Raw genomic sequence first — 13210 nt, 5'->3', positions numbered from 1 at the left:
CTCCAAGTCACAGAGGAGTGACCCACAGGAGCTGGCAGAAGGGGCTCCCTTGGGGTTCATAGAGCTGGGTCCATCCATGGACACACCCAGGGTCCTGGGCCTGTGGACGAAAGGCTTTCGAAAGGCATCCCAGGGTCAGCACACAGGTTCTGCCTCTGCTCTCTGCCCCATGCTTTGCCTGAGCCCAGGACCCTAACCTTCCCCACCAGTGGGGCCCGTTGAGTGGGGTCCCAAAGGAGCAGGAGGAGTTGGGGAGGGGTCAGGGGGGAGGCACTTGGATTCCTCCGGGGCCCTCAGTTCAGACGGGCTGGGGTGGGGGACCTAGGAGCCCACCCAGGGGTGCCGCAGCGACCCCACCCTGGGAGGGGAAGTAAGTGTCTGCTCTCAGTCCTGGGCCTCTCCCCTCATCCCTTCTTTCTGTTCTCTCTCCCCTCCCCCTCCTCTGCTCACAAAAGCTCTCTGTACACAGCCATTTCCTCTGGCTGCTGTCTCTGCGCCCAGACCTTATGAGAACCATATGGGGGAAAGAGGGAGGAAGAGCAGCGGGTGGGGGACGGCAGCCTGCCCCCCTCTCCAGCAGCCTCCTCTCTGCTGCCCTCAGGCTGGGCCCTGGCTCCAGTGTGGTGCCCCCACTCCTCTAACTGGGTCCCTGGGGCTGCGGCCACTGAGTCTCTGCCCCAAGCCCCAGGTCCACAGGGAGGAGGTCTCTGCCACAGAGCCACACCCTTGAGGTGGGAGCTCTCCCCGAGGCTGGGAAGGGGCTTCCTACCCCTCTCCCCACCTTTACCACCCGACTCCTCCAAGGCACCCCCAGTGCTCAGCTTGGCACAAGTGACCACAGCCCCTCCTCCCCACCTGGGAGACCTGGCAGATTGGTGGGGGGCGCTGCCTGTTTTGGACAGAGCGACCTGTCCCCTGCCTGCCCCTTCTCACCCAGCCTGGAATGTTCCCAGGTCAAAAGGGCTCTGGTCCTGCTGGGAAAAACTTAAAAAAAAAAAGATGTGTGTATAACTGTGTGTGTGTGTGTGTGTGTGTGTGTGTGTGTGTGTGTGTGCATTTACACATGTACAGTGGGTGTCAAGTCCGGGGACGTGAACCTCAGGCCTTCACCTGACAGGAACTAAGGAATCCCAAGCAGCACATCCTGCTGCTGACCCACCTGGCTGTGTGACCACACAGGGCACCGTCCCTCTCTGGCCACAGCAGGCTGTGCGGAGAGATCTGGCGGTTGGACTCCCGTACTTGCTTATCTCTAAGCCCCTTTCCAGTGCAGACCATGAAGGAATTTATGACATGGCTGGTGTCCTCAGAGGGGCTGCTCAGATGTGCTGGGAGGTCCACTCAGCTCTGCTTCTGGACTTATCTACAAAGTCTGCCCCTGGAATTCCTTATTCTCAGGCCCCTTATCCCTCACTTGAACTCTCAGAGCCAAGAAACAGTGGGCAGGCCCTCAGCTGCTGCCCCGGAGTAGGGGGCTCACAGTGGGTTCCACCCACGCCAGCTACTCCGGGGTCACCAGCCACCCCACCCTCCGACCTTTCCCCTCCCCTGAGGAGCCCCTGCCCACAGCTTCCCTGCAGACTGAGCCCAGACTGGGGGTGGGGTGGGAGCATGGATCAGGAAGGAAGCCAAGAGCTCTGCTTCCCTGGAAAACTGAGAATGAAAGTCCACAAGAGGAAAAAAGAAAAAAAAAACAACAACAAAGGTTGGGGCGAGGGGCACAGAGTCTACAAAAACAGAAGAGAGAAGTAGAGATAACGGTGGAGGAAGGGCTCCGCTGAGGTAAACAGGAGGCTGCTGAGCCTCCCAGATGCCCCAGGCCCCGGGCTGCAGACGAGGCTGGGGTCTGAGGTGGTACTTTGAGCTCCACCACTGTGTCTGCCAAGTTTCCCAAGGTGGCATCCCGAGTCCTCAAGGGACTGGAACCTGGGGGTCCACTCCGGAGAGAAAAAAAAGCACTGTCGGGGACAGAGCAATGGCACCAGGTGACAAGGTCAAAGGTGAAGAGCTGTGTGGAGTTAGGGTGGGTGAGAGCAGGCTTCGCACTTCCCGCGTTCAGCCCAAAGCCTTCTGCTTTGCTGCCCGGCCCCCTCCCCACCTTCAGGACTGCCAAACTCAGCAGGGAATCCTAGCCCAGCTTCTGCCCCCAAGACAGTGCCGACTCCTTTCCCTTCAGAACTAGATGGGGGCCACATCGTTGGGATCAAAATTATGTAGCACTAGGAGATCTGCCTAGTTGAGGGGGCCAAGCTGACGGGCCATGGGCTCTGGGACTTCCTGTCCTATGTGTTGTCCTGTCCTGTCTGACTTGGAAGGTTTCTTATGTCAGCTAGGTCTGCTAGGAAGGCGGGTGCTTCCTCTAGGCAGGGCAAGGGACCAGAGGTGCGGGTGGAGTCACATCTGCTGCTACCCTGTCACCATAGATTCTTATTCAGAGTTGGCCCGGCTCTCTCCTTGGTGTGGCATCGATGGGAATTAGCCAGGGCTGGAAAGCATTAGCTGCCAAATCATTCTAAGATGTACTGCAAAACCACCTTTCTCTTTTCCCCCTTCCCTCTGCATTGGCTATGTTAGGGTTCCCTAATCCTGCCCACACTCACAGAGATAGCATCCCGTATCTACGAACCCATGCGGCCACAGGAATCCTACTCTTGTTCCCAGCCCCATTTCATCCCCAGATGCCAGTGGGCTGGGCAAGGCTCAGGCCTGTAAGGACCTTGCAGCTAGGGGTCTTAGAGAGCAGGGCAGTCACAGTTGGGCTGCAGGGAGCTGGGTGAGGGCAGGCACACCCCACACACACACACCTCCAGGGTCACCCACACACACACACACACACACACACACACACACACAGCCAGCCAGGCCAGCGTCACAGGCTGACCAGTTGCGTCCTGTCAGGAAGCAGGCAGCCTCTGAACTCACCCAGCCAGAGGCTGTACTGTATTGTTCTGGACACAATCGAATAGAGGAGCCGGACCCAACACTGGGCAAGGGGAGGTGGAGAAAAGGTGGCCACTGGCGTCAGGACAGGGCACGGGAAGCGGCTGGCTTTTCAGCTCAACCAGGACAGGAAAGCAAGGGGCCGAGGCTAGGGCTAGGGCCCGACCCTCAGCCCCACTGCATGCGTGGAGTCCCTAGCACGTGGCCAGCGCAGGAAATCGCCGTGGCGGGGAAGGGTCCGAGGACGCCTTCGGTTACCCAGACTGGAAACCCCGGGGAGGTGGTGGCGACGCGGTGGGGACTAAGCCGCCTTTGTGGCCGACGAAGCGAGGGCTGAATTGAAGCCCTAGTGGCAGCGGGAATCACGGAAAGAGGTGGTGTGGGGGGCGCCTCCGCTCAGAACCTGGTCGGTTTCTTCGCAATCTTTGCAAAGTCGAAAAACAGCCAAAGCTCGGGTCTTTGCAGGGGAGGGCGAGTACGGCCGGCACAAGTCCCCAGCACAAACCCACAGTGGGAGGAGAGGGGCCCCAGAGCAAGCCGGACGCTGGGGTCCGGTTCAGACCAGAAACACCCGCCTTCCAAGGGCAAGCTTTCCTGAGCTCAGCCTTGAGGCTGCCTGAACTCACGGCAGGCGGGCTGGAAGGCCCAGAGGGCGGGTGGGCTGCCCCGATAGAGGAGTCGCGCCCACCGCCTAGCAAATGCACGGATCTGCGGCTGCGGGGACCCCAGCGTCGACCCTCCCGAGCCTTTCCGCCCGAGTCCCCGCGGCCGCAAGCGCGCGCCGGGCTGGAGACCTGGCGCAGCAGCGTCCCGGGCGCGCACCGCCCCACCTGCGCAGGTGAGGGGCTTCTAGTGCTACGTTCCCGGGTGCAGCCACCCCGCACCCCTTCTTCCCTCCAGGCTTCCAAACTTCAGTCTTTCTTCTCTTCCCCAAGCCTCTGCTCTCCGCCTGCCCTCGGACCCCGGACTGTCAGAGTCGCCCCTTGCCCTCCGCCCGCACCTCAAGCCCGCGTCCCCAGTCCTTGCCGGCCGGCCGGGCAGGATACTCACAGCGTGACGGTGCCGTTCGGGAGGAGGCCGGGCTCCGGAGGCTCCGGGAGGTCCCCGCCACCGCACACCACTCTCCTGCGCGCCGGGTTCGGGGCACCGCCGCCGAGCCCCTTAGGCCGCTCCCCCGAGCACTTGCAGCTGCGGATGGGCACGGGGCAGCCAGGCGCGCTCCGCGTCTCAGGCGCCAGGAGCAGCAGCCAGGGCAGCAGCGGCAGCAGCAGGCGCGCGGGCGCCTCCCGCATCCTGCGTTCCCCGGTGCCCATCAACCCATCGCCCGCGGGGGCGCACAGCGCGAGGAGCCTGGCGTGCGCCGCGCGCTCAGCGCGGGCCGGGGGACCCTGGGCGGGGACGAGCCCGGGAGTCCCCGTCGCCGCGCCCCGGGGGCATGTCCGGCCGCCCCGCGGGGAGGGCGCGGCGCGGTGTCAGCGCGGGGCGGACGGCCCCAGCCTCGGCGCGGCGCTCCCGGGCGGCCTCGACCCGGCCCCTGCGCCTCGCCTGCTCGCGGGGCTGGGCTGGGACCTAGCGGATCGCGCCCGGCTCCAGCCGCCGCGGCTTCGGGCCATGGATGGAGGCGGCTCTGCCGCTACCGCCGCCCGCCCTCGCCGCCGCGCCGCGCCGCGAGGCCCTAGCGCCTTCCGCCAGGCCCGGGCCCTGCCCTCCTGCGGTGGGAGGGGCGAGCCGGCTGGACACCCCGCAAGCCCCGAGCCAAGACTCCTTCTCCCTCTTACCCTCCCTTTTTGCCCTGGGCCACGGCCAGTCTCGGAACGCTGAGCCAACCCCTCTCTGTCCGCAGCACCTCCCAACTCTGGCTCCTCCGGCCCGGCTTGCCCGGGCCTCTCCGGCTTTCGCTGACCTGTAGGCAGAGCCTGAGAGGTCTGGGGCGCCGCCCTGGGGACTGATCTTCGCTCCTCACTGGGAGGTCTCTGTTGGCCCCTGCCTGGCTCAATGACCAGTCTGGACTTTGGTTCTCACTGTCACACTCAGCTCTTGCCTCAATCTCTGATGAGGCCACCACAGGAGGGTACATGCCAGGGACAAGGAGGCAGCAGACCTCATCCAGCCAGCATGACCTTGCCCGGTGGGGGGTGCGTGTCATTCGGCCAAGGAAAGGTCAGAGGCCGAGCAGACACTGCTGGATCTGGTCATCTGTGCGTAGTGTGTGTGTGTGTGTGTGTGTGTGTGTGTGTGTGTGTGTGTTTGGGGGACAGTGAGTGGGAAGAAGGGAGAATGAGACAAGGGAGTGGGCATTGTGCTGCACAATCCTAGGCTTAGCCCTGCCTCTTGTGAGCTGCTGGATTTTGCATCAACCCATAACTTCTTGGGGTATCTGTAAATCGTGGTGTGGGAGGCAGGAAAAGGTACTCCAGACAGGGTCTACCTAGACAACTGCAAGGGGTGGCAGTCAGTGCTGATGGTGCTGAGTGTGCCACAGTGCTCCCTCAGTTTCCCCACGCAGCATGGTCTCTCTGCCAGGCAGCCTTTCTGTGCTGCTAAAAGTCCAGTTGCCAGGACTAGGGCACGACTGTCCCCCACCTGCTCCTGCAGCCACCAAGGGGACCCAAGTCGACACCACCTGCTTTCCCAGTACCACTGTGGCCTGTGCAGGAGGTGGCCCTGTGCCTGGCGGCAGACACTGGCCTCTTCTCACCCTCCCTCCCTGGCTCCACAAGCCTCCCAGTTGCAGGCTCTGGTTCCTTAAACTTCCAAAGATAAATAAATAGTGATTGCAAATGGAGGAAGGGAGAAGGGGACCAGGCTTCCCCAGCAGGAGCCGGGCTGGGCTGCATTCCTCAGGAAAGGGGTAGGGGAGCCCAGCCTGGCTGGCCTGTGGCCTGCCTGCTGGGAGGGCGCCCGTCCAGCTCACAGGCAGGGAGCTGGGGAGGAGAGGAGGATAGAGGCCTCTCCAGCATGGGAGGGGGGACATTTTCTTTTGCTAAATGTGTCTAGAAAGGAATTCTCCTGTCCCACCTGCTCTCTGAGGCTGAATAGTGGTGACCTTGACGGTATCATGCAGCCAGGGTTCTCCATGGTGGGAATGAGGAATCTGGTGTAGACCTGTACAACATTCCTGTGTTTGTGGGTATGGCAGCACATGCCTGTGGTCCCAGCACTGAGGAGGCTGAGGCAGGAGGACTGCAGCCTAGCTACATAGGGGGGCTACATAGGGGGCCAGCCTAGCTACATAGGGGGACTATGTATTTGTTTGTGCACGTCTTTTTGAGACAGGATCTTGCTATGCAGTTCAGATTGGCCTTGAGCTCACTTTGTAGCCCAGACTGGTCTCAACCTTGCAATGATCCTCCTGTCTCAGCCTTCAGAGGGAGACTATGTCTTAAAAAAAATGCCAAATAGGGTGGCACAAACCCATAATCCCAGCACTTTGGGAGGCTGAGACAAGGAGGATCACAAGTTCAAGCTCAGGCTGAGCAATGTAGCAACTCATTGAGACCCTGTCTCAAAATGAAAAATACCCCAAAGAAGTTCCAGATATAGCTTGTGGTGTGGGAGGCAGGTGTGAGTTTAATCTGTAGTACTGCAAAATAAATACCCCTCTCCCATTTCCCTCATCAAAGAAACCCCATACCTGTTCCAAGGTCCTCATATTCAGCTTCTATGCCACCCAGGAAGGATAGAGTAGGAGTAAACTCTCCCATTGAGTAAGTACAAATAAGGAAACTGAGTCAATCGGCATAATAGAGCCTGAAGTCCAGGGAGCCTATGATGGGCTACTCCATCCTGTGCCATAGGGCGCTGCCTGATCTAACCTCAGAGGTGCACAGAGGAAAGAATGACTTGCACCTGAAATCAAAGCTACTTGGGAGGCTGGGGCAGGGGAATCTCTTGAGTGCAGGAGTTGGTTGGCAATGTGTAGAGACACTGTCTCAGAAATAAAATAGGCAAAATGAAAGCTTTGGGTGTAAGGGTTGTTTGAGCTGGGAGGATAACTCACACTTGTTCCCAGCCTCGGAAGATCTGGGTAGGGAGCCTATGAAATATACTTCATTTTTTAAAAAAGTGTGCTTGGCAATGCTGGGGATCAAACTCAGGCCTGGTGTATGGCAGGGAGTGACCTACTGCTGAGGCCCAGCTCTCCTCTGGCTTGCATTTCTTTTTTATTAGTGTCTGTCTGCAATACAGAATGATTATGGTCACCTTGGGGAAGAGATGCATGTTCACGTCGCATCTTAATCGGTCTTACTCCCCCCCTTCACCCTTCAGTGCACGTTAATAGGTGTCAGGCTGTGCAGCGGAGATCGGGAATGGTAAGGCTGAATTAATTTCAGCTAGGGTGATGACGAGAATTTGTAGTCTAACCTCATCTCTACTAGACCTCCACCTAAGGGTTTGGGGGCTCATACACACTATCTTCCTCTCAAAAGATCTAGCTTCTATATCTGGCTTTTTTTTTTTTTTAATCTTTTTTTTTCTTGGTACCGAGAATCAAACTCACGATCTTGTGCTTGCCAAGCAGGTGCTTACACTGCTGAGCTAAATCCCCAGCCCTGGCTTCTTTTTAAAATAGGAAAGTTTTCACTATGCTGCTTGGCTGATGTTGAGTTTCCAGGCTTGAGTGACCCTCCTGCCTCAGCCTCCCAAGTGCTGGGGTTACAGATGTGTGTGTGTGTGTGTGTGTGTGTGTGTGTGTGTGTGTATGTTTTAACAGGCATCTCGTTCAGTTGCCTTTGCTGGCCTTGAACTGGCAGCCCACTTGCCTCAGCTTTCTAAGTGCTGAAGCTACAGACCTGTGCATACTTTTTAAAAAGTGTAGCTGCTCAGTGATCTCTGGAGACTGAAAAGCTAGAGCCACCCCTTGGAGAGGTGGGGAAGAAGACGGATGCCCACTGAGCACTGATGATGTGCCGGGCTCTGTGAGTGCACTTACATTTCAAGACTTACCTCATGGAGCTCCCCCCGTAGGGCAAAAGAGAGGACCTGAGGGTGGAGAGGCAGCTATTGGTAGTAAGCAAGAGAGCTGGGGCTCATTCAGGGTGGTTGTCACGCTGTGTTAGGCACTGAGCCCCGCCCTCTTGTGTGTCAGCCACACTGTCCCCTGAGTCACACCTGTGCTCCAGAGCTGGGTCTGAATGTTGGAACTTGGCAGGGCCTAACACTGTAACTGCCATTCTCTACGATTTTGGGGAAGAGAAAAGCTCGCCACAGTTCCCCAAGTTCTGCTTTCCCTTGAGGTTTGTTCTTGTGGATTTGTGGATTCCCTGGTCCTCTCTGAACCAGCCCTTTAAAAACATCTACTCTGGAAGCACCTCTGAATATAGAGCCAGGACCCCCTTCACTCAGTCGCCAGCTGCCCCAGGGAAACAGAAACTTTGTAGAGAACTTGACCACCGAGCTGGGAGAAAGGCAGGCAGGGAATACAGAATACAAGACAGGAGCTAGGAGTCAGGTGTGGTGGCCCAGGCCTATAATCCCCGCATGCAGGAGGCTGAGATGGGAGATCTCCATGAGTTCCAGGCCATCCAGGGCTACATAGTGAGACCCTGTCTCAAAAAAAATAAAATAAAATAAATAAAACCAAACAAAGCCAAACTGTAATTGTTGCTACACTGTGTCAATTTGAGAAGTTTAAAAGTTTAACTGAGTGACTCAGCAGGGAGCCAGGGTCCTCACTTTGTGAACATCCTCAGCTTATGCAAGAGGAGGGCACAGAGACGGTGACTACACCTGCCCTGGGGGTGGGCAGGGTGGCCTGCTGTTAATATCAGGGAGGAATGTCGGGCATGGCGGCTCACACCTGTAATCCCAGCACTCGGGAGGCTGAGGCAGGAGGATCATTGCAAGTTTGAGACCAGCCTGGGCTACACAGTGAGCTCAAGGCCAGCCTGAACTGAACAGTGAGACCCTGTCTCAAAATGACCAAAAAATAAATAAATATCAGGGAGGAAAAGAGGCTGCTTGTCCCACTATCATTTTTGTTTTTGAGGGTTTTTTGCTCTTTTGTTGTCTTCTGCTGTCTTGAACTGTTGCCCCTCACAACACCACCCTGCCTTGCAGCCAGCTGATGATGGACTGAAACCTCCACAAACTGTGAGCTAAATAACCCTTTTTCCTTCTTTATCTTTGGGCTTTGGGTATTTTGCCCCAGCAATGAGAAAAAATAAGCGACACACAAAGCAAAGCAAAGCAAAAGAAAACAAAAACCAACCTGAAAAGATCAGGAGACCATCTCACACCTGTAATCCCAGCTACCCTGCAGGCTGAGGCAAGAGGACTGCAAGTTCCAGCCTAGCATATGCAATTTAGCAAGACTCAAAAAAAATTTTTTTAAAGGCTAGAGAATAAAATAAAAAGAAAACCCACTGTGTGAGGTCTTGGATTTAATCTGCAGTATTACCAAAATAAATGAGTAAATAAAACACCTGTAATTCTGGGGTGAAGGATGGAGGCAGCTTCACGGCAGAGCTCGTGCCTTGCTCTTTTGTGCCACCCCCCCTTTGGAGGCAGTCTCCCCGCTGTCCCGCCTTCTCGGAGGTGATGCCCACAGCGTGAGTCGGGCTGGAACATTGGAGAGGCCAGCATTGTATACTGGTGGTTTCTCAGGCTGTGCAAGTGTGGCATCCAAACTCGGCCGGGGTTCTGCTGGTGGAAGTCTTTGTGCTCTGACAAAAATGTATATTTTTGCTGTTCCCTCTTGTACATTAGCATTTTGTTTGTGATACACGGCAAATACATCCACTGCAGGGAGCTGGTGCGTGTACGTACTGCATCCCCTCCCCCTCCCCTGCCTTCCATTTCCCTCCATCCCCCAGAAGCAGATATGTATTTAATCTCTGTCCTGGTTCATAACACAGAGCCTAGGATCTCCTGGAGTTCCCTGAATGGGAAGAGGGTTTAGTGTTATGAGGGTGTTGTATTTGTTTTGCTTTATTTTGTTGCAGCACTGGGGATTAAGCCCAGGATCTTGACACTGAGCCAAATTCCCGACCCTTTTTGTATTTTTTATTTTGAGACACCGGCTCAGTAAGTTCTTAAATTGCCCAGGCTCAGCTCAAAGGCTTGATCTTCTTGTCTCAGCCTCCCAGAGTGCTAGGATTTATAGGTATGTACCACCATGTCCACTTAAAAAATATTTATTGAGCGTCTACTATGTACCAGTTTCAGGTGATGAAGATGTAGGGGTGAATCATTAGGCAGGCTATGACTTTATGAAGTTGTAGTAGAAAAAAGACAGTTCTAAACCCGTGAATTAAATATTTCTAATCTAGCTTGATGCTGTAGCAATGCCCCACCCTTCCCGTTCTTCTGCTTTCCTTACCCTGCTTAATTTTACTCCAATAACCTTTTTAAAAAAATTTTTTTGAGACAATACATCACTGTGTTTAGGTTGACCTTGAGGTCAATATGTAGCCCAGGCTGACTTTGAACTAATGGAGATCCTTCTGCCTCAGCCTCCTGAGTGCTGGGATGGTAGGCTCGTTTCACTGCATCATCAATCTTTCCCCTTTTCAGCCTACCCTCCCTCTCATTTCCTTCATCTGTCGCTGTCACCTGCCAACCTGCAGAGGGAGGGCCGTTGGCTTGGGAGTTTAAGCATCCATGTCTTAGCTTCTTGGCTGACACTGAGTCTCTGGCCTGCTGCCCGTGCTCCATCTTGTTAGGGGTCTACTCGTGCCACAGTTCTCAGAGGGAAGAGGGCCCCTCAGGGTGAGGCGTCAGTAAAAGGTGCAGGAGGGGGATGTAAGGATCTGGCCTGCAGTGTCCAGGTGAAGCTGGAAAAGAACTCTGAATTCTGTTGAGGTGCTGAGAAGCCTGGAGGGTTTAAGAGAAACACTCTGACAAGCAGTTAGGCTGACACTGCCTCTCTGTCCGAGCAGCAGCTGCAGGGGACACATTTAGGGGTGCAGGGATGCACAGGGCAGGCCAAGGCCACGGCCCAGGGGAGAAAATCACAGCGGGCGTCAGGGACAAAGGAGGTGGCAGAGGAGGCAGGTGGGGCGCCACTGGATGTCTCTAGTGGAGTGTGAACCACACACCTGGGCTCACCCCACTGCCCGGCTGGACCCCAGCATCCTCGGAGCCTCTGATGTGTGGAGCTTGTGCGCTAGCGCGGTAGCTGAGACCCGACTAGGGGGTCCAGGATGGGGTGGCAACCAGAAAGACCAGGACAGGAGTGGGGGCTCAGGGGAGGAGAAGGTGGAGGAAGAAAAGGACAAGGACAAGGAGAAAGTACAGGAGGACAAGGAGGTGGAGGAGGACCAGGCTCAGTGGCAAGCTGTGTGTGTGTGTGTGTGTGTGTGTGTGTGTGTGTGTGTGTGTGTGTGTGTGTGCAGGAGCCCTGAGGTTAAGGCAGAGCTCTGTCTGGAGCTAATTCTGTTTCTAGCTCTCACCACTATTTAAAAAAAAATTATTTCGCGTCAGAGTAATGCCTGTGTTTGGTTAAGTGCAGAGCACCTTGGAAGAGCTTACGACTGGCAGCAGTGACACTCCTCCCCCATCCCAGGGGACATAGAAAAGCAGCTTCTGAGGGCAGAGGCTTTGTGCCCAGCTCCTCCAGGGCTTTGCAAACCTGGCCTTCATATGCTCCCCACTAGCTTACCTCGCAGAGCTGGAGCCCAGCAGAGATTTCCACGCTGGCCCTTCCCTGGGGCACCAACTGGGGCACCTCATAAGCACCTCCTGAACACAGGGCCAGGCTTCCTTGCAGCTTGGGGATCAGAAGCCCTTGGAAGACATCTGCTGGGAGCCAAGTTCCCCGAAGCAGCCTCTTCTTGGTGCTGGGGGGACCTGGGGCTGGCCTGGCTGCCTCCCTGTCACCTGGTCCCTTCCTTCTCTCTGGGGTTAGTAGGCACCTTTTTAGGTGATGGTGCTCCCTGGCCTCAGGGCCCCGGGGCTTCCACAGGGAGGAGGTAGCAGCTCTGTTTCCCAAATCCCGGGGCTGAGGGAGCTTGTGTGGCATATCACTGGAGTGCAGAGGCCCAGAGTGTGGGAGCTCCGTAGTTAGTTTTGGTTTTACTTTGGGCTGATTGTGCTGTTTTTGTGCTGCAGCCTCAGAATTTTGTTTCCAGCGCTGGGCGGAGATGGAACCCAGGGCCTTGTACACCTCACCCCAGCCCCGTGCCTGGTGGTCCAAAGCTCAGGGAGCCACAGGAGGGCTTGGCTTTCCACGTCAGGGCAGCAGGTGTGGTCAGCGAAGTCCCTGCCGCCCTGAATGGAGCCTGGCTGCATGAAGCCCTCTGCCCTCAGGGAGTCCAGGGACCTGGGGCTGCAGCCTCCACCTCCTCCTCGGCCTCAGAGCTTCAGGGTTCACGTGTGAGGCAGTTTTCTTGTCTCCTTACCTGTTCAGTACCTCAAGGCTCTGCCATCCCTGCAGGAGATTCTCCCGGAGAGGCCAGGCGCTGGGGGCAGAACCCCGCTTCTGTTCTGTTTACCCCTTTGTGTGTGAGGTCACAGCCACCTGTGCCTTTCTTACCACTGCCCCCCTTCAAGCAAAGAACTGGGGTGCTCAGAGTGAGGCTTAAAGTAAGTTGGCTGGGAAGGAACAGATCCAGCAACCCAGGCAGACTCACACCAGTCTTAGAGTAACCGTTGTAGCTTGCACATGTGTGTACACGTTTGTATGCACATTGTTATGGATTAAAAACCGATAGTCAACTTAATACCAGCTGAATTAAATCAGCATGGTGCTGAGTGAAGATGTTCCACTGAGGAAAGTTGCCAGCATAAATAGGGAAGTGAAGACGAGCAAGGCATTGTGGGTTTCTTTGAGTGCTGCTGTTTGAGCCATTGGTTCTCCTGGAGGAGCTCAGCATGACTAGCTTCCCAGGTGTGAGTTCGACCATTGTCATCACAGGAGCTTGGGACCTTGCTGGTGAGAGTGGCTGTGGTTCACTTTGGGGGAGCACTTTGAGGGGAGTCCTTACATGAAGCATCGCTTCCTGGTTCTGGAGGGAAAGGTGTATACTGTTTAATCTCCATGACAAACTCATCACGCTGGCTTTTTGGCATGTACTCAACTGTTCTTATTGTTGGAGGAGCTCAGGACTTCCATGTTGCTGAGAATGGCTGTGGTGCTTTTCAGGGCAGCCTTTATTTTGAGCATGACTTCTCGGCTCCAATGCAGAACCATCAACCTACCAGCAAGGTTCCTTTACCCTGCTGGCATATACTTTCTAGCTTCCATTGCTGACCTTTGGACCTTCCCAGTGTGGATAAATAAAACAGACTGGCGTGAGTCCTCGTGGGCTCTAGACTTCCAGTTGGACTC

At 56.0% G+C, this 13210-nt stretch overlaps 1 protein-coding gene across 1 annotated transcript in view; it reads right to left on the bottom strand.

Annotated features, from left to right (window-relative positions):
* Nucleotides 1–4582, bottom strand: part of Adgra2 (adhesion G protein-coupled receptor A2) — a 34204-nt gene extending 29622 nt beyond the window's left edge. Inside the window, exon 1 of the mRNA XM_003462885.5 lies at nucleotides 3991–4582. Coding sequence (XP_003462933.1) covers nucleotides 3991–4253 — 263 coding nt within the window. The 5' untranslated portion in view covers nucleotides 4254–4582. The remainder of the gene's footprint in view (nucleotides 1–3990) is intronic.
* Nucleotides 4583–13210: the final 8628 nt, after the last annotated feature.

Source organism: Cavia porcellus, unplaced genomic scaffold (genome assembly GCF_034190915.1).
Source record: "Cavia porcellus strain 051 isolate PalLab524CR breed Dunkin Hartley unplaced genomic scaffold, mCavPor4.1 scaffold_29, whole genome shotgun sequence".
NCBI classification, from domain to species: Eukaryota; Metazoa; Chordata; class Mammalia; order Rodentia; family Caviidae; genus Cavia; species Cavia porcellus.
This window is presented reverse-complemented; position numbering and strand designations above follow the sequence as displayed.